Source organism: Myotis daubentonii, chromosome 1, assembly GCF_963259705.1.
Source record: "Myotis daubentonii chromosome 1, mMyoDau2.1, whole genome shotgun sequence".
Lineage (NCBI taxonomy): Eukaryota > Metazoa > Chordata > Mammalia > Chiroptera > Vespertilionidae > Myotis > Myotis daubentonii.
This window is the reverse complement of record NC_081840.1, coordinates 148,903,360-148,925,064: the sequence shown is the minus strand read 5'-3', so window position 1 is coordinate 148,925,064 and position 21,705 is coordinate 148,903,360. Positions and strand designations below refer to the sequence as shown.

Genomic DNA, 21,705 nt, shown 5'->3' with positions numbered 1-21,705 from the left:
GCAGTATTTTGTTGATCATTTACTGGTACAGAGCTTGATTAAGGATAGGAGAAATTTTTGGTATTTCTTGTGGGTAGGAGCAGATAAGCAGAAACTTGTTGGACTAAGAGGTGGGATTTATTCCCCCCCCCCCCCCCCAGTTAATTAGATGCAGAATGCTACTTGTTACCTACTTCCAAAAATCCCATTAGAGAACTTGTAATTTGATCCAGAGGGAGCAGCAGGAGAGTCAGGTAAGAGGAAAAATTGACCTCATTCTTCAGTCTTTCCTAAATCCTGAGAAATGTGCACCTCAACGCTGCCTTTTCCAATCCCACAAAACACGGAATCAGGAAAACGCATTAGCACCCTAGTACAGACTAGGAACACAGAGCGGGGAGGCGACTCGGCTCGGTCAAGACAGAAGGAAACTGGGGGAGGGGAAAGAAAACTTCCCCAGGTGGGAGTCTGCAGCGGCCGCGGGAGGAGAAGGGGAGTGGGGCAGTGCACCTCGGGCGTCAGCCAGACACTCTGCCTCCGGGCATGTGGGAAACTGAGGGAGGAGGGAGAAAGGCTGCCCAGAGCGAGATCCCCGGAGCTCTGCCACTGCTCTCCGGTGAAGGTATGGAGAGCCAGAGCTTTCTGCTCCACTTCTCCCCGCCTGGAGGCCATTTCTCCAGATTTCACTGCGATAAGGAGGGAGCGCTGGGCAGGGTCAGTAGAAGCCGGAGTTGCCGCCGAGCCCACAGCAGACCCGCTCCGGCCCTAGCCTAGGCGGGGGGATGGCCCTCGGGACGCTGAAGTTACTCCGTGGAGGGAGGGGTCATCAAGCTCCTCTCCAATCACTGCGGCCGCTCCACAATTTGCATATCTTATGCAAATGACCTCCGGCTCAGCTCCCCCGCCCCTTGGGCGCAGTGGGGGACAGCGCGGCCGGACGAAGGTGAATATATGGGGATAATGTGGCGGCCTCGCTGGGTCTAGGCGGCGGGGCGGCGGACGGAGGCTGAGCGGGAGGAGGCGGGGGCGGGGGCGGGGGCGGGGGCGGGGCGTCGGCGCCGGGCGCGCGCGCACTCACCGTCACTCACACCCGAGCATCCCGAAGGGTATTTAAGGCTTGCACGCGCGGGGCTGCGGAGATCCTGGGGGCAGCCGCGACTCCGGCCTCGCCGCTCGCTCTTGCTCCTCATTCCGTTTCCTCTCGCCTCTGGCCCTCGGTACCCTTTTGGCGCCGCGCTCCCGCCGCCGCGCTCCGCCGTTTTTGCCCGGCACCGAGTCCAGGTGGGAGGCAGTTGGCGTGCGGAAAAACACCGGCTAGGTAGACCTAAGGCGAACTAGCAGACGCAACAGGTCCGCGCTGCGGGGCGAGGGGAGCGGCGGCCACCGCAGCCGTCTCCCACGGTCCCGGGCCCCTGGGCGGCCGCCCGCGGGGACCTCCGAAGTGCCCGTCCTCAGGGGGGTGTCAGCAGGACTACCGGAGTGGGTTCCTTTCTGGTTTTTGCCTTGTGGCCACCAGTCCATAGACGGAGGGTGCTCTTCACCTCCAGGTAGGAGAGGAGAAGAAGGCGGAGGACGGTCCAGGACTGCTGGTCTCGGCACCGGGGAGAGCTGGGGGTCCATCTCCGCGCGCCCCTCTCCCACTCCGCCAACTAGTTGTACAGCCCACCGGACTGAACTTTGGAGGAATCGTCCTTTTTCTTTCCCTTTACGGTTACTGGAAGTGGGAGAGGGTGGGAGGCAGCGGACCCCGCCACGATGCTGCCGAAGAAGCCTGCAGGAAAAGGAGGGGCTGGAGAGCCGGGCTCCGAGGACCCGAGCTCCGCCCGGCAGCCTTGTGCCCGCACGGTGCCCCCAGGCGCGGTCCTGGCGGCCCTCCTGTCAGTGGTGGCCGTGATGTCTTGTCTGTACCTGGGGGTGAAAACCAACGACCTCCAGGCGAGGATCGCCGCTCTCGAATCCGCCAAAGGGGACCCTTCCATCCGTCCGCTTCCCGATTGCCTGGATCAGCTCAAAGCAGTGGTGCAAGAGAAAGTGGAGCGACTTCTGGCTCAGGTGTGAAAAGCTGGGGGATTTTGCACGTGCATAACATCTCGCACAGGCGTGATTCTGTGTATACGACCAGCCTACCCTTGTTGTCCGCATACGTGGTGTGGCTGTGTGCCCATATGCTAGGCGTCCATCCATGGTGGCATATGTTTGTACTGTATATGCACATCCTTTGATACCACCCTCTCTATGTGTCTCATCTTCCCTCACTCTTCTGGATATTTGCATGTTAAATCTATATGGAGCTCTAAAAGCGGGAAGGGTGACCAGAATGGCAGGGTGGCATTTTAGCTTCTCTTAGTTTTCCAAAGTCTCATATGAATCTTTACCAATTTTGTGGAGAATATTCCTTGCAGAATAACATCTGTTTTGTTCTGTTATGTTCTTCAAGAGGGTTAGGACCAGAGGTGCTATTAATATCCAAATGGTAATCACTCTTGAAAGTAAAATAACCCTGAATGTGATTTAGAACCAGTTATTTCATACATTGAATGGTCTCCTATTAAATGTTTAAAAAGAAAAAAATAGCAGCTTAATTTTTTTTGGTAAAAGATGCAGTGCCAGAGGTGTTTATGAATGCAGAGCCATTGGACTTGAGAGTTTAAAGTAATCTACAATATGTATCAAAATCAGGGGCAGCTTTAGTCTGGAGTTAGGAGGTTTTCTGGAACTTGCTCTTCCAACAGAGAGGCTGTTTGGCAGTAGTTGCAGCACAACATGATAAGCAGTTGACCTCCATGCATAAAGTATTGGCTGTTTTAAAACACATAACTTACCTAGAACTGCAACATGTTAATGCCAGGTTTTTGCATTGGCTGCATATGTATGAGCTGAGGGAGTGGGTGTTGGTAGTTGAACAATGGAGAAAGATGTTATACAAGTCCAGCAGTCTTTTTTAAAAAATTAATTTATTGTTATTTTTTTTCTATTTTTTTCAGCAGTCTTGATATCATGTCAATGATCATTTTCTTTTTTTTTTTTTAGGGCTTGGGTACTGTTACCTTTTGACTGAGTCCAAAGTACATGTGTAAACTTTAGTTATGCAGGCTATCAAATGCTGGTGAATCAAGCATATGGACAGAGAATCCCTAAAGAACCCATTTCTCTCCAATGCTACTGATGACTCTTAATACCTCTTCTTTCTACCCCCTGCAGAAATCCTATGAACATATGGCTAAAATAAGAATCGCAAGAGAAGCACCTTCAGAATGCAACTGCCCAGCAGGTAAAATGGAACTTATTTAACAAGGTTGACTCCATAGCAGAGCATTTTAAAACAAAAGTCCTGTGTCTGTCAAGTCTACCTGTAATAATAGTAAAGAAAGAATGCAGACCCAACTCACTTTAATAAAATCAACATGTCTCAGTCAAAAGAATGGCAAATAAAGCCCCAAATATTATTTTAAGCAGCATACCAAGGTCTGTTATGGGAGAACAAAAGAGAGAGAGATAATCACCATGGAAAATATGGCAGATGATGTACAAATATGAAATTCTTAGACTCACAGATTGAAAAATATTGTTCAATTTTATTCAACTTTAATGCCTACTGTGAAAAGGACTGCAGAACACGTTAGACTCTGAATTCCCTGGTAGCAAATGTTGGATTAGCACAGGTTTCCATTTGCTTCTTTTAACATATGATTATGTTAGTAAAGGACCTTAACTTCCTCTCCTGCTTTTATTCTTTTCTATCAAAAAGGGTTCTGCATTCTTTAGCTAGAGGAAATTTGTTCTTTACCTTGAGCTTCCCATTGCTAACTACTGCATTCTCAATGACATCTCAGAAAAGGCTCTTATATTTTTTACCATTTTTTTTCTCTTCAGCTTTAGGGAATTGTATTAATGACAACATATTAGTAGAAGGATAGAGAAGAGATATTAATGAATGAAATCTCTAGGTAATCATTAAATCTTCCTCAGTAGACCTCTGAGGTTCGGGAGTCAATTATCTGTAGACCTAACAATTTAGGAGCCCTTGGGGTATGTCTATTGGAAAACATCTAGTGTATTCAACTGATAAAAGCCATGGAAAACTGCCATCAGTCGAGATATTTATTTCAGATAAATCTTGTTAATGCATTTATGAACCTTTACTTTCTTTTACCACCTCTTATGGAAAAGTGAGTCTCTTACGTTTTCTGTAATGTCCAGGCATAAGATGCTTAGATACTTATACATGGAAAGCTTACTTCCTATATTTTTCATATTCTGAGTTTTTTTCCTCATGATAACTTGTTTTTCCTCACCATAACACAGCTAAATCAGGCACCATATTTAGAAATTTTAAATGTCAACTCCCAGTTGTAGAGCATACAAGTTTTATTATTTATGTCCTGCTACTTTGCTGACCATAATGTAGTTTTGGTAAATGAAGCCCTTTCAATTGAGAAGACATATACATTAGGTAACAGGGAAACATTAATGTTTGTTTTGACATTGTAGGTTTCATTCTTGCTTGTTTTAAATTGGAAAAGACCTCAGAAGTCAGAAATCCAAGGAAAGCACTTTTGTAGTGCAGGAATTCACTCACAAAACCTCATCAGGTTGGAGGGATTATTTAAATTCTCAAGTCAGTTGGTATAGGACTTCACTGGTCATATTCACTTAGAGCCCAGCATTTTTTTCTATTCAGTACTCCTGTTAGCTGCGTGACAAACAACTAGTGTTTAATTAATAGGGTTCGTAGTGAACTGGGTAAAAAGTAGAGAAGTGACACCCACAGCACTGAGTTCTATTACTTGTGAACTTAACTGCTTTTATTATGTTTGCTATAAACGAGCCATTGAGGTCTAATATGTAATCTAGAAGAAATTATTATATTTAGGGTTTACCTTACATTATCTCGGAATATCATTTTGAACCATTTTTCTTCTTAACATATTAACTGAACAATAAATAGCGATTTCACAGTAATAACAAATAAATAATAAACGGTGATTTCCTTGGCTGTTTTGTTGGCCCTCAGTAATGGCTGCGTTACTTTCTTGCACCACTAGAGCTCCACATTACACCAGTTTTCATCAGGTTGTTTGAGAGGTAAATATTTCAAGGTGCACATTTCACTACACACAATCAAACAGGTTTCTTGTTGACGGATCACTATTATAGAAACACTTTATGCTTGTGGAATAATTAGATATCATCAAAATAAAGGCGTTATGTTGAAAGTAGTATTCTGGGGTAAAACTAGTGATTTTAAGTTATGGTCAGTGACTATTGTTTTAGGGAATGAATGGGCTGGCCAAGAGGAAAAGGAAGGAGGTACAGCACTTCCCACCTGGTTTGGCTCTAAGCCTGGTTTGCAGTGACTAAGAGTTGTCACCCAGACATCTGTTTGTAGGGCAGAGTGAGACAAGTCTGTGACCTCAGCTCGCTCAGTTCCTGTGGACAGATGCCCACCCCTTGAAGTTGACACTCTTGTTGACAATCCGTCACAGAGCCAATGACTGATAGCAAAGGATTAATGCTGTGTTGTTTGTGTTCACTTTAATTGCTTTTGATAGAACTCAGTCCCCAGGAGGTTTATCCAGGTAGGTTACAAGGAAATCATAGAATTTATAGAGGTTTTTAAAATAGATATTTTTAAGCACAGGAAGGAGCCTGTATGGGAGAGGGATGAGATAGAATATTTCTGAGTAATTTCTAATTATACCAGTAGGGGAATCACTCTCATTTAATCTTCACAACGACCCCGAGAGTTAAATATTGGTGATCTCATTGTATAGATTAGGAAACTGGACTCAGAAGGTGACTAACTTACCATAGTAAAGGCAATGTCAGGATTCATGGCCACATCTGATAGAATCAAAAGCTTGAAGTCGAGTGAGGGATGGAGAATGAGTATAGGCTTTGGAGCTGAACAGTTTTGGATTAAAATCCTAGGTCTCCTATTAAATAACTGTGTGACATTGGTCAAACTAATGAACTTTATTTCCAGTTTCCTCATCTGCAAAAAAGTAACTAATAATAATACCTTCCTTGTAGGATAATAATTTAAACAGTCTGGCATATTGGTGTTTGGCTATTCAATACATAGTAGCAATTACTATTCTTTATACTGTATTATATGCTATTTAATTTTCATCTGGTCCATAGGGACACATGATAGAGGTGGGAAAACCAAGGTCTGGAGATATGTAACTTGCTGAAAACCCAATGGTAAATGACAGGTTTTGGACTAGAACATTATGCTTAATTAAACACATATATCTATAGGTTATTTATGCAGATAATCAGTCAAACAACTTAGTGTTGTAGTGCTACACCAAGATATTTATATTAGTCTACTAAATTATTTTTTTACCAAAATTACAGGAAAAACTTTTGACCTTGTAGGTAAACCAGGATTGAAGTAGATAAAACCTGGCCTTAAAAAAGTATGGAGATATTTTAAAATGTCTTTACAGTTTTGATACTAGGTGTTTACAAAAAGAAATACTTTAACTTTCTGACTCATTTTCACACTGTAATATTTTAAAAATATTTAAATTTTTAATTATTATTAAAGTATAATTTATAATAATTACCCATTTTAAGTGTATAATTTAAATATACACTCCATAAAAATAATTTTATGGAGTTGTGTAATCATCACCACAATCCAATTTTAGATCACCTTTGTCATCTCTGAAAATTCTCATTTACTTTTATGTATATACTAGAGGCCCGATGCACAAAATTTGTGCACTGGGGAGGGGGGGGCGGTTGGCGGTCCCTTAGCCTGGCCTGTGCTCTCTCACAATCTGGGACCCTTTGGGGGATGTTTGCCTGCCAGCTTAGGCCTGATTCCCCCAGGGATGGGGCCTAACCTGGCAGTCAGACATCCCTCTCACAGTCCAGGGCTCTCGCAGTTTGGGACCCCTCACTCCTTACTGCCCGCCTGCAGCGGAGGCAGGACAGGCTCCCACCACTGATGCTGTGCTCACCAGCCATGAGCCCGGCTTCTGGCACTCCCCCTGTGGGAGAGCCGCTCAGCCAGAGGCCAGGCTTGCTGTTCCTTAGCACTGCCTCAGAGGCAGGAAGGGCTCCTGCCACTGCTTCTGGCTGAGCAGTGCTCCCCTTGTGGGAGTGCACTGACCATCAACAGGCAGCTCCTGCATTGAACATCTGCCCCCTGGTGGTCAGTGCACGTCATAGCGACTGGTCATTCTGCCATTCAGTCAATTTGCATATTAGGGTTTTATTATATAGGATATGTGTATATATAATCTTTATTGTTGATATTATTACAGATGGTCCTCTTTTTCTCCCCCCAGAGCTCCCCTCCTCCCAGTTCCCATCCCACCACAGGCCCTCGCCACCCTATTGTCTGTGTCCATAGGTAATGCATACATGCATATAAGATCCCATTTACTTTAAAAAAATATATATTTTATTGATTTTTTACAGAGAGGAAGGGAGAGAGATAGAGTTAGAAACATCGATGAGAGAGAAACATTGATCAGCTGCCTCCTGCACATCCCCCATTGGGGATGTGCCCACAACCAAGGCGCATGCCCTTGACCGGAATCAAACCTGGGACCCTTCAGTCGGCAGGCCGACGCTCTATCCACTGAGCCAAACCGGTTAGGGCTCCCATTTACTTTTTACATGTATTCAGAAGCTCCATTTTTTAAATATTTGCATTAAACCCCAAAATAAAATTTAAGAAACCATATACATTGGAACTCTGTTTAGCAGAATATTTGATTCAGCAGTAGCTGAACCATGGAAATTTGGCTGGTACCTGTGGCTTGGCCTTTGTAAAACTTGACCCTCATCTTGAGAATAAATTGTGTTGTTTTTTTTTTTGCTCTGGCTGTAGAATTCCATTTTGGGTTCTGTTCTTGCAGTCCTACATAAGGTATGTATAAACCGGGCATATTTATGGGAGGGTTTCTATGATAAGGAACACAGGGAGCCAGGCAGCCAACCAAATGATGTTTAGATCACAAAGGTTTCTGTGCCTTACTCATCAGTAGTGTTGCCTGCCCAGGGTATTAGGTATAAGAGCCTCTGTGGTGTAATGGAATGAGAATGTGAATGGGCAATCAAGAACACAGAATTCTAATCCTGGCTTTGTCATTAACTTGTTATACAATCAGGGGCAAGTATTTTTAAGAGTGACTTTTACAGACTTAGTTTTTATATCCTCTCAGTACGAGTGTTGGACTGGAATGGTTTTGAAAGGCATTTGTCAATTCTCCAAGCATAAAGAGCCTTCTGTGTGCCAAATATCATGCTAGAGACTTGGAATATGCTGCCGAATGGGCAGACTTGGAATCTGCCCTCATGGAGCTTACATTTCAGTGAGGATGACAGACATTTATTTAAAGTTGACATGAATTTGCAGGTGCGACAGGTGCAACCAAGAAAAAGAACAATGTGCTTTGGAGCATGTGACCAAAATTTCTCCCATGTTGTAAATACTAAGGGGTTTTTTTTCCCCCGCTGAGGAAAAACCCGAGAAATTCACAGTAGGAGAAAATCAGAACGTGAGAAATCTGGCTTCTGATTAGACATAAAGCTGTAGCAATGAATAAAAAGATGATTGGCATAGCCTTTCCTGACTTTTGGCTTTCCAAGAATTTATGGTCAGATGAAGGTGCACAGACTTTAAAAAAGTGACTTTTGCCCTAACCGGTTTGGCTCAGTGGATAGAGCATCGGCCTGCGGACTGAAAGGTCCCAGATTTGATTCCGGTCAAGGGAATGTACCTTGGTTGCAGGCACATCCCCAGTAGGGAGGGTGCAGGAGGCAGCTGATTGATGTTTCTAACTCTATCCCTCTCCCTTCCTCTCTGTAAAAAAAATCAATAAAATATATATATTTTAAAAAGTGACTTTAACATCTAAAGCATAGTGATAGATAAGATGGTAATTTATTCTTCTACATTTCTTCTGAAAACAGTGAGATTTGGGTTGAATAAGAGTCAAAACTTTCTGCCGGTGGGTACTGCACAGGACCTGGCCCTTGGACATTCACTGAAAAAGGATGAAACGTAACACAGCTGGTCATCTGCTCGGAGAGTTTAGCTAGAGATAAAAAAGATATACCACATAACTTCTGAGGTTCCTACCCACCCTCCAAGCCTATGAAAATGATAATATACGAAATAAGAATAGATGTAGGCAATTAAAGTCGCTCTGATTTATAAATGTGAGTGATACATTTGGTGGCTGGCTTTGTGGCATCTCAATTTGGGTGGAAATAAATGTTAACTGTAGCTTTAAGATTGTGCGCCCTTTTCCATCGTATTACCTTGCTAACATAAATTACTCCTATAAAATTTGTATTGCCTACTAACATGGTTTTTCACCATGCTGTACATTTTTCCTAACCAGCTGCACACTGGGTGGGAAGAGCGTATCTAGTCAGGGCATAGTAAGTTGTAGATTTTCAGTTATGTGAGGTAAAGAAAGTCAGAACTAGTTTTCAGAAAGAGAGCAAATTAAAATACTAAAAATGTTATTTAAATGAGAATAGTAGGCAATCCCCTCCTCTTGTAAGCCCAGACAATCCAGTGTGACATCAAAGTGCCTCAAAGCATTCATGTTATTTTCATCCTTATAAGCACAACAGTTTGGGTGTAACACTTAGTTGGCCCAGTAGTGACAGCTGGCAAAACGCCCTGTCACCCACAGGACCAGGGACAAATTGCCTCTTGAAGCAGTGTTCTTGTTTCCTAGCTTCTCTTCTGTTTCTCTTGTCTAAAAATTATTAAGAAGTAAATTCTTCAAATGTTCTTTTTCTCTTTCTTACCTTAGTAATTCTGTTTTCCCATGAGCTAGAATTTATTTAAGAGGAGGGCATACGTTCTGCACAGGGGTTAATTCTTTCTAGCTCATTGGAAGAATGGAAGGTACAAGCAGCCTCTCGGGCCCATTGTGTTTCCGATTGGCTTGGAACTGCAAAATCAGCTATGGTATTTGAAGAAACAGTATTTGAATGTCAAGTATAGGTCTAAGAATGGAAGAGGAGGGCATCCTTTTATCAACAAGATTAGGTAAATGGAGGGCGTAAGGGGAAAACATGCCAGAATCAGGACTGTTACAGTCCAGGGGGCATTTCCTGTTGCAGGGGAACCGTACTAGACATTCATCAAAATAACATCAATCTGTAATATCTTATGTGGAAACCATCCACAGCCCATTATGAAAAAGTGTTTTTATTCCATTCTTTCACTTGATAAACATTTACTTGGTGTTTTGTTGGAAGCTGAGAATTGAAAACCATGGATGAGTCAGCCTAGATTGCAGGCTGTAGCCACTGTGGGACTGCTGAACACAGAAGCTGCCCCACCCTCCCTGGTTTGCCAACAGGGAGCAGTTCCATGCCGTGGTTTAATGCTCCATGATACTTAACACCTTTTTTCTTCTTTCTAATTTGTGTTAGAAATGACTGTGGCATACCCACATACTGAATCCGTAGACATGCTTAGGTAACTGTTTCATTGGGATGTGTTCAGCAATAGTGCAATTAAAAATATTTTAAAATTGACTTTTAAAAAGGAGGAAATGCCCAAGAGTGGGAAGCAGAAGTGGAAATCACTAGCAAATTAAAATTGAGCACTTTTCATTGGCATCCTATATTCCTTCCAATGACTATTCTGCAAGTCATTTAAATAATAGGATTCCCTGAAGACATGCCATCAGATGGCAGGCACCTTCCCTTTGTGACCACAAGGAGGAGGAACTGAGCTGCATAGTGGGACTTGCTCTGTTCTTCCAGCTCCTTACCAATTCAAGTCCTAGCTATCTTCTGTCTCTTGACTTCTCTTTGCAATGGAAATGATTTGTAGAGATAACAAGTAATTTCTTCCATCTACACTTGAAGACTAGACTGTCCTATCTACCAGTTTTAAGATATTTAAAACAATGTAGTAATTTTTACATTTGTATTAGTCAAAAAGTTTAGTTATTTAGTTCACAGATATGAACTTGGAAATAGTAGTCCCACAGCTAGAATTAATGAACTAAATGTAATTGAATTTCCCAGTTGAGATTTTTTGCTTACGTTTTATAATTTCTCAGAATCAAGAATCATTTGTAGTCACTATCATGCTTTTGACATGATTTCATCTGGAGACCCCATTTCAACCTCTGTTACCACACAATATGATAGTTGACATATTCTCTTTATTTTTCTCATTGTGTTCTTTAATCTGATTGTGTAGTCTGATTTGCCAGGAATTGCCTTATTAATTTGGATATTAATAATTCAGATTTTAGGAGCTTTGGGCTTCTGAATTATGTACACAACGATTTAGTCTTATGTTTGAAATGTGGTCAGCACATATTTAAATACAATTTTCACATTTAGGCTAAGCGACTGAGTAAAGTATATGAATTGTAGCCCATTCTAGTTTATGCATTATGGGAACATTGAGAGTAAGTCCATGTCTAACTAGAAGTAGCCTGGTCCTGACAGGGTAGAGCCTATCTTTCCTTTCTTTACCAAAGAGTTCACATGCAGGAGAGTAAAAGCAGGAGGAAAAATCACCCATACCCCCTAATCTCTTGGAATAAAATATCTTTACCATCATACTTGGCAAGCCTGGCATTTTAGAGTTCCTCTTTTAATGTAAATCTGGACAATGGTCTGAGAGTCAGAGGAATTCTCCATTCTTTTGCTCTAGTAGCAGCCAATGGGAGAGAAAAATATAGGAGTCTCTCCTTCAATTCTATTTACAGACAAAAATTGGTATTCTTATTTTTGATCCTTAAGACACTAGAATTAAATTTGCCTGGAAAATTGACACAATTCTTCCCCCAATATTCCTATATTTTAGGTCAATTCTGGCAGTTTTGAAAGGTAAGATATTTTTATTACCCTTCTAGGAATTATGAAACTCCAATTTGTGTCTCAGGGGCTCCAGAATCCAGTCGGCATTTTTTAGATATACATGATACGATCATAAGATAAAACATTTTCACAAACCACATACAAAACCCAATCTTTCTTTTTGTATTTTATTTTTTTAATATATATATTTTATTATTACATGTGCAAAACCCATCTTTTGACTGGGAAGTAATGCTAGAAATACTGGCAAATTCTAGGGCTTTGCCAGCAAACTTTGGAATGCTACAAATTCTTTTTTTTTTTTTTACTGAAAGAATTAGCTCAAAGTCAGAGCTGACAAAGTTTGAATGGAAACAAGCTGCGGAAATAACTGCCTTTCTGAGGATGGTTATCCACCTGGTTGGGGGTCAAGTGAGTTAAGTGGGTCAAAGATCAGGTGACTCTGGTGGGCAGATCCTGATGCTAACTGCTAAGTGTTCTCATGGTTTAATTGCATTCCGCTTCCTGAGGGAGTGCGTTGGGAGTCCAGTCTACCAATCTCATTTATGTGCTCCATGGCCTGGTTTCTGGTTTATATCTGTGCATCTCTAGGGTTTAGTACAGTTCTCTAGAAGGTTCTCTATAAAAGTTCATAATGATCATAATGAGGATCTGTCAACTTGACTTGGTTGAGGACTTTTATTGTGGTTTACCTCTTTACACACACCAATATTCTTATCCCCGTGCCTTTTTAACATGTTCTCTGAGCACTTTGTGAGCCAAAACATATTGAAATTAATATAAATCTTAGAGACCAAGTAGTTCAGGCATTTTTCAACATTTCCTAAAGAGGCTGAACCTTTTTAAAAAAAAAAACAAAATCCTATGAGAAAACCCAGCATATGACATCCATGCACTGTTAGCTACACACTGATTGACCTTGGAGGTCTGAGGGTCGGAGGCCAAAACCCTATATATGCTTTCTTTCTGCTGCCTACCTCTTTTCCCCAAGATGACCCCTGTGATAATCTCCAGAGAATCACAGGACACTGTTAGAAAATTGCTGAAAGTTCAGTCCCCAGCATGTACATTTCAGAGAGAAAGTGTAAATCTGGGTACAATCATACTGTAACAAGAACTGCAAACAGAAATTGGAAAGATAATCCTCTACCTGCCATTGAAAGGCATGTCCACAGTCATCGGCAATGCTACTTACTGTTTGAGTAGCTAGTTGTGGACAGTAGGTTTTGCCAAGTGCAACATCTTCTTCAGTTGTCTTATTGGACAGATAATAGAATGACCCAGCATCTGTACAAGTTATTGAGCTTTATTGTGCAATTTATTTTCTCCTTAATGCACAGTCTCAATCTATGGACTTCCAGGAAGTCTGGAAGAGAAGCATGACTTTTTAAAAAACTATTTTAGTTACTTGCCTCTTGAGAGAAGATAATTATCAGTAAAGTAGCAAAGATAGGAAGGCTGACCAAGTACTGAAGACTGGAAAGGTCATATATCCCAGCCAAAGCTATTATAAGCTATAAAACAGAGGTTGAACCAAGCAAACTGTATCCCCTAAATTTACTTCCAAAACCCTCCAGACATACTGACAACTTCCTAGGAGTTTAAGCAGCGAGCCTGACTGTATGGCTTAGTACTACGATACATGTTATGCATCTGGAAGTTTTTAATAAAAGTAAAGCTCTAACATTGAGAAATTACATCCGTAGCGAGACCAGGGCTTTTATGTTCTAGTATATAGTTTCCTTCTGTGCAAAGTTATTTAATACTTTACATTTTAGCTACTTCTGAGGATACTTTCCTAAATATTGGCTTGGTTCTCCAATCAAGTTTTGTATGAAGAACGCTATGTGTTGATGGTAAAATGTATGTTATAATTTTTGCAATATTAAAAAAATGATTTATTTTTATGGCAAAAACTACCCTTGAATTGAGAGGTCTGAGGTATGCTTTTTGTTCTCTATGTGTGAGCCTAGGACACATTAGATTCAGAATGTGTTTTATTCTATTATACTTTTATCTGCCTGAGCAGAAAACCCTTGATTCCAGCATCAAGAAGAAAATCTTCAAGAAGAAAATCTAGGTAGAAAAATTTTATAATCAGTCACATTTACCCCCTATGTATGTATATCAGACATCATTTTTTCCACATTTTCAGTCTTTTACAAGTCTTCACTTTTGTTTAATTGTAGTCATATGCCACTAGCATTTTGAATATTCACATGGCATTCATGGTTATAGGATGTGATGAGATTAATAGCATTCATTAGACTCCTGAAAACCAGGAGTGAACACAGCAAACAGATCTATACATAGAGAAAGGACTCTGTCAGGCTCTCAGTGAACAAGCATTGTCCTCTGCGATCTGTTACTGGCGAGCAGAGTGGACGGGATTGTCTTTGGGAGGTAGCCAAGGATTTAGGAAACTATAAAAACAAAAGGTCTATACTACTAAAGAATTCTCACCCTACTCAGGCCATTCTCCGTTCTGTCCTCTCTCCCCTTCTCTAGTACAAACAGAAGCTCTATCTTAGTCTATTGATCACTCTCTACCTGGCTTACTGTTTGCCTCTGATTTGATCAGTCAGTGACTTTATTACCCTTAGGTCCCCCAAACTCTTATGCCTATCCAGGGCAATAGCTATACTTATGATTAGATCCAGTAGCATAACTAAAAACACAGAATGGTAAATATCAATACTTCTCCCAAATTTCAAAAAGTAACTAATTATTTTCTCAAAAATTACTGTTAAAAGACAATTTTCAAAAAAGGTAAAATTATGACTTTCATGCAGATGTAAGCCTTGGCCAGTTTGGTTCGGTGGTTAAGAGTGTTGGCCCGCTGACTGAAGAGTCTCGGATTCAACTCCCGGTCCAGGGCATGTACCTTGGTTGGTTTCAGGCTCCATCCTCAGCCCTAGTCAGGGAGCATGCGGGAGGCAACAAGTCAGTGTGTCTCTCTCACATGGATGTTTCTCTCTCTTTCTCCCCCTCCTACCTCCCCTCCACTCTCTAAAAAAATCAATGGAAAAATTATATCCTTGGGCAAGGATGAAAAAAAGAGAACATTTGTTAAAAATTTTACTAAATCATTAAAGAAGTAACTGGCAAGATGTTCACTTGAGAATTTAAAGACACATTTATAGTTGCAGAATATTGTAATCGATGTAAAAATGGAGGCAAAACTGGACTTATCCATAGTGAGGAAGGGAAGTCAATTTCACTCAGAAAGAATTCGCATGTTAATAGATACCTACAGAGTTTTAAAATAGCTCTCAAAGAGTCAGAATCATACATTCCCCTATATTCATTCCTAAAGCAATCACACAGGAAAATATTTTTTAGGTAGCAAAAAAATTTGTTTTTACACTTTAGTATAGTAATGGTTATTATTCTATCTCTTTTGATGTTCGGTGGGGGTAGTGCTGATTGGTATGACTGTGTATTATTGGCATGATTTACATAAGTGGCCTTTAAAATTATAATACTGATGATTTGTTTGGAGACCACTTGGAGAGAATCAGCTTCCTGTGTTTCGGTATCAATGAATAGTTCCACTAATGTTAAAGAAAGAGGTGCTGACCTCGCCCTTGTGTTTTTGGATACTATGTCCAGGCAATTACATTATTTAACAAGGCCACATTTGCTTGGCGTGAGCATGTGGTTGCTTCTGAAATTTTTATGATGCTATTTTGGCACTCCTGGCTTTGACTTCAGATATCTTATCTACTAGTTTGGCTTTTCCTTGGACATTTTCATCCAATTCCCATTATGTTCATTCATGCTTCAGACAACTTGGTTTTAGTCAATGCTTCTAAGATTTATTTGTCTATTCTTGGCCAGTTATCTTTCCCGGTCACCCCTGCCTTGTTTGCTCTCTGCCTCTGCTGTTACCTACCCTCAATGTTCACTTTACTAGCACCCTCTTGCCGCCCAGGTATATGGATGCTCTTCTCTGCTCCTGTTTTAGTTGCTGCCACCTTTTGTCTGAGCGCTTGGGTTTTGGTGGATGAATGGCTGAAGCTAGGTAATGGCCCTACCCACACATCCTAGGAAGAATATATGACAGAATGGGGGCTGAGGGCCAGTGAGGATACATTGAGACTACGCAGTGATTGGTGGTTTTTGTAGGGAGATATTTACTTTAATTCAAAGCAGCTTATATTCTTTTTTAAAATTTAAATTATTTATTTTTTAAAGTATTACATAAGTCTCCTTTTTCCCTCATTGACCACTCCACTCCCAGGCCGCCCCCACCCCCCAGCACATGCCCTTACCCACCCCCTCCCGTCTGTGTCCATTGGTTATGCTCATATGGATGCATACATGACCTTTGGTTGATCACTTATTCCCTCAACCCCCACCTTCCCTCATAGGTTGGACAGTCTGTTTGATGCTTCTATGACTCTGGTTCTATTTTTGTTCACCAGTTTATGTTGTTCAAATATCACAGTGAGATCATGTGATATTTATCATTCTCTAAATGGTTTATTTTGCTTAGTATAATGCTCTCCAGTTCCATCCATGTTGTTGCAAATGGTAAGAATTTCTCCTTTTTTATAGCAGCGTAGTATTTCATTGTGTAGATGTACCATCGTTTTTTCATCCACTCAGCTGCTGATGGGAACTTAGGCTGTTTCCAAATCTTAGCTATTGTAAATTGTGCTGCTATGAACATAGGGTGCACATATCCTTTCTGATTGGTGTTTCTAGTTTCTTGGGATATATTCTTAGAAGTGCAATTACTGGCTCCAATGGAAGTTCCATTTTTAATTTTTTGAGGAAATGCCATACTGTTTTCCACAGTGGCTGTACCAGTCTGCATTCCCACCAGCAGTGCACGAAGGCTCCTTTTTCTCCATATCCTCTCCAGCACTTGTCCCTTGTTGATTTGTTGATGATTGCCATTCTGTCAGGTGTGAGATGGTATCTCATTGTTGTTTTGATTTGCATCTCTCGGATAATTAGTGACTTTGAGCATGTTTTCATATGTCTCTCAGCTTTCTGTATGTCTTTCAAAAAGTGTCTATTTAGGTCCTTTGCCCATTTTTTGATTGGATTGTTTATCTTCCTTTTGTTAAGCTGTATGAGTTCCCTATAAATTTTGGAGATTAAACCCTTATCAGAGATAACATTGGCAAATATGTTCTCGAATGTAGTGGGTTTTCTTGTTGTTGGTTTCTTTCGCTGTGCAGAAGCTTTTTATTTTGATGTAGTCCCATTTGTTTATTTTTTTTCCTTAGCAGCTGTATCGGTAAAGATATTGCTATGACATATGTATGCTATTTTGCTGCCTATGGCTTCTTCTAGGATTTTTATGGTTTCCCATCCTACATTTAAGTCCTTTATCCATTTTGAGTTTATTTTTGTGTATGGTGTAAGTTGGTGGTCTAGTTTCATTTTTTTGCATGTATCTGTCCAATTTTCCTGACACCGTTTTGACTCCACTGTATGCTATTGCCTCCTTTATCAAATGTTAATTGAGCATAATGGCTTGGGTTGATCTCTGGGTTCTCTGTTTTGTTCCTTGGTCTATATGTCTGTTCTTGTGCCAGTACCAGGCAGTTTTGAGAACAGTGGCTTTGTAATACAGCTTGATATCTGGTATTGAGATCCCACCTACTTTGTTCTTCTTTCTTAAGATTGCTGCAGCTATTCAGGGTCTTTTTTTTATTCCATATGAATTTTTGGAGAGTTTGTTCTAGGTCTTTGAAGTATGCTGTTGGTATTTTAATGGGGATTGCATTGAATCTATAGATTGCTTTGGATAGTATGGACATTTTAATGATGTTGATTCTTACAATCCATGAACACGGTATATTCTTCCATTTGTTTATGTCTTCCTCTATCTCTTTTTTCAGAGTCCTATGATTATCTGAGTATAGGTCCTTTACCTCCTTGGTTAAATTTATTCCTAGGTCTCTTAATTGTTTTGTTACAATGGTAAATGGGACTGTTTTTTTAGTTTCTCTTTCTGAGTTCATTATTGTTCTATAAAAAAGCCAAAGATTTCTGGGTGTTAATTTTGTATCCTGTTACATTGCCAAATTCATTTATTAGTTCTGGTAGTTATTTGATGGAGTCATTGGGCTTTTCTATGTACAGTATCATGTCATCTGCGAATAATGACAATTTTACTTTTTCTTTTCCAATTTGGATGCCTTTTATTTCTTCTTCTTGTCTGATTGCTATGGCTGGCACTTCCAGTACAATGTCAAACACGAGTGGTGAAAGTGGGCATCCCTGTCTTGTTCCTGTTTTTAGGGGAAATGGTTTTAGTTTTTGCCCATTGAGTATGATGTTGGCTGAAGGTTTGTCATATAAGGCTTTTATTATGTTGAGGTATGAGCCTTCTATTCCCACTTTACTGAGAGTTTTTATCAGGAAAGGGTGTTGGATTTTGTCAAATGCCTTTTCTGCATCAATTGATATGATTATGTGATTTTTGTCGCTCAATTTGTTTACGTGATGTATTGCATTTATTGATTTGTGGATATTGTACCAGCCTTTCATCACTGGAATAAATCCCACTTGATCATGGTGTATGATCTTTCTAATGTAATAAAACAGCTTATGTTTTGATAGCCTCATATTACTAGCTTAAAGGAGAGAGTTTATTATAAATATTAAAAATTTTGGATATTAGTATCTAAAAATTATATACTGTGGGTGGTAACTCACCTCTGGTATTACCTAATTCAACTCTGGCAAAGGTTAAAGAGTCGTGTATCTAGTAGTCTTCTTTTCCTTTTTATTGAATATATTGGGGTAGCACTGGTTAATAAAACTATGCAGGCTTCAGGTGCACAATTCTACAACACATCATCTGTACACTGTATTGTGTGTTCACCACCCAAAGTCAAGTCTCCGTCCATCACCACTTATCCCCTTTATACCCTCCTTCATCTCCCCACTCCCCCAGCAATCACCACAGTGTTGTCCTGTCCATGAGTTGTTTTTTTTAAAAATATATTTTATTGAGTTTTTACAGAGAGGAAGGGAGAGAGAGTTAGAAACATCGATGAGAGAGAAACATCGATCAGCTGCCTCCTACACACGCCCCACTGGGGATGTGCCTGCAACCAAGGTACATGCCCTTGACCGGAATCGAACCTGGGACCCTTCAGTCCGCAGGCCGACGCTCTATCCACTGAGCCAAACCGGCTACGGCTGTCCATGAGTTTTTTTTTCTTTTTTGCTCTATCCCTTCATCCCCACCCCCACCCAGCCCTACATCCACAAAAGCTGTCAGCCTGCTCTCTGCCTATGAGTCTGTCTATATTTTGCTAGTTCATTTTGTTCTTTAGATTTCACATATGAATGAATTTGTGTGGTACTTGTCTTTCTCTGACTGGCTTATTTTACTTAGCATAACGTTCTCTAGGTCTATTCATGCTGTTGCAAAGGGTAAGATTTCCTTTCTTAAGGTCAAGTAGTATTCCATTTGTGTAATGTACCACAGCTTTTTTATCCACTCATCTACTAATGGACACTTGGGTTGCTTTTGAATCTTGTTTATTATACTAAATAATGTTGCAGTGAACATAGGGGTACATATATTCTTTTGAATTAGTATTTGGGGTTCCTTTAGCTAAATTTCCAGAAGTGGAATTGCTGGGTCATAAGGCAGTTTCACTTTTAATTTTTTTGTTTTGTTAATCTTCTCCCAAGGATATTTTTCCATTGATTTTTAGAGAGAATGGAAGGGAAGGGGAGAGACAGAGAGAAACATAGATGTGAGAGAGACACATCTATTGATTGCCTCCTGCATGTGCCCCATCCAGGGCCGGGGATTGAGCCTGCAACTGAGGTACATGCCCTTGACCAGAATTGAACCTGGGACCCTTCAGTCCGAGGGTCAATGCTCTATCTACTGAGCCAACCTGGCTAGGGTGCATTTTTAATTTTTTGAGGAAACTCCATACTGCTTTCCATACCAGTCTGCATTCCCACCAACAGTGCACAAGGGTTTCCTTTTCCTTAGATCTCACCAACGCTTGTTCCTGTTGATGATAGCCATTCTGGCAGGTGTGAAGTGATATTCATTGTGGTTTTAATTTACGTTTCTCTCATGATTATTGACCTTGAGCATCTATTCATATGTCTATTGGCCATCTGTATGTCCTCTTTGGAAAAGTGTATACTCAGGTCATTTGCCCTTACAGTAGTCTTTAAAAATGTTTTTATTTAATTAACTAATAAAACATTTATTGTGATTATTAGAGAAGTTGGTATTTAAATTTTTTAAAATTTATCTTTATTGTAGGAATATTACAGATGTCTTCCTCCCCCCCACTGACCCTCTTTTCCCCCTTCCTTCCTCCTCAGGCCGTCATTGCACCATTGTCTGTATCCATGGGTTATGTATACATGCATTTAAGTTCTTTGGTTAATCTCTTCCCACCCTCCCCTCCCCTCCCTCTGATAATTGTCAGTCTGTTGAATTCTTCCATGTCTCTGGATCTGTTTTATTTGTCAGTTTATTTTGTTCATTAGATTCACATATAAGTGAGATCATGTGATACTTACTTTTTTTCCCCTAAGAAAATTGGAAAGTTCTCTAATGAGTATTATGCTACTTTGCAGAAATGCTGGTGACACACCAATTAAATGGTTTTTCTGAAGAAAAATGATCTCTGTAAGTTGTTAGGTCAATTGTGACATTTTTAAGCCTCCCCAGGCTGCCTTCCATAGCAGTTATTTTTAAGGAGCCTCACAGGCGCTCTTAAACATCAGTTCAATTCTCTAGCCATATTTTCTAATGAAGACACTGGCTAGACTGTCTTGGGTTATAAAGACAGAGATCCCCTCAGGTGGCCTTAAGCAACAGTGGTGCAGGGAATTCTCCACTTTGTCATTATTGATATTTTGGGCTGGATAATTCTTTGTTCATGGGAGGCTGTCCTGTGCATCGTATGGTGTTTAGCAACGTTCTTGGCCTCTACCGACTAGATGCCTGTTGTACCCTCAATTTCTGCAGCCAAAATATCTCTAGAATTGCCAAATGTCCCATAGGGTCAAAATTTCCCCCAGTTGAGAACCTTTCTCTTAAGAATACCCAGTGACTAAGGAAGGCAGGAATATTAGATTTGTGCGGGCTGTCCTAGAAGAGTAGGAAATGGAGGGCTGTCAGGACAATCAGGGTGTAGAGTATCTCCCCTCCCTTATCCACAGTTTCAGTCACCCACGTTCAACCACAGTCCAAAAATATTAAATGGAAAATTCCAGAAATATACAGCTCATAAGTTTTAAATTGCAAGCCATTTTGAGTAGCATGATGAAATCTCACACTATTCCGCCTAGATGTGAACCATCCCTTTGTCCAGCATCTCCACACTGCAGATGCTCCCCTCCTATTACTCACTTAGTAGCTGGTTATCAGGTAGACTGTGTCTGTATTGCAGTGCTTGTGCTCAAGTGACCCTTATTTTACTTAATGATGCCACATTCACATAAGTTTAGTTGTAGTATATTGTCATAATTGTTCTACTTTATTATTAGTTATTGTTGTTACTGTGCCTACTTTATACATGGCTCTTTATCATTCACATGTATGTATGTATAGGAAAACATCGTATATATCAGGTTTGGGACTATTTGTGGTTTCACGCAGCCATTGGGGGTCTTGGAACATATTCCCTGAGGACGGGGGGATGCCTGTATCATCTTCCCTTCTGGGTGGAGGATTAAGAAATTTATCTCTGCTACCACTGCCTTTGTCAAGGGTGCTTTCCTCTCCTCTCTCCCTTGTGGATGCTTCTGTTTGCTGCCTTTTGGTCAGGGTATTGCTCAAGGATGATTCCTTTCTTTGTGTTTGATTACAGCCTTTTGTTATTATGTTAAAATAATACAGGCATGTACCAAAAATGCAAACATACGAGTTAAAAACAGTATATA

At 40.7% G+C, this 21,705-nt stretch overlaps 1 protein-coding gene across 1 annotated transcript in view; it reads left to right on the top strand.

The window, feature by feature from the left end:
- The first annotated feature begins 1,205 nt into the window (after positions 1–1,205).
- The window catches only part of COL25A1 (collagen type XXV alpha 1 chain), a 274,692-nt gene continuing 254,192 nt past the window's right edge, over positions 1,206–21,705 (top strand). The window contains exons 1-2 of the mRNA XM_059699636.1: positions 1,206–2,031; positions 3,181–3,250. Of these exons, the coding sequence (XP_059555619.1) occupies positions 1,735–2,031; positions 3,181–3,250 (367 nt within the window). The 5' untranslated portion in view covers positions 1,206–1,734. The remainder of the gene's footprint in view (positions 2,032–3,180; positions 3,251–21,705) is intronic.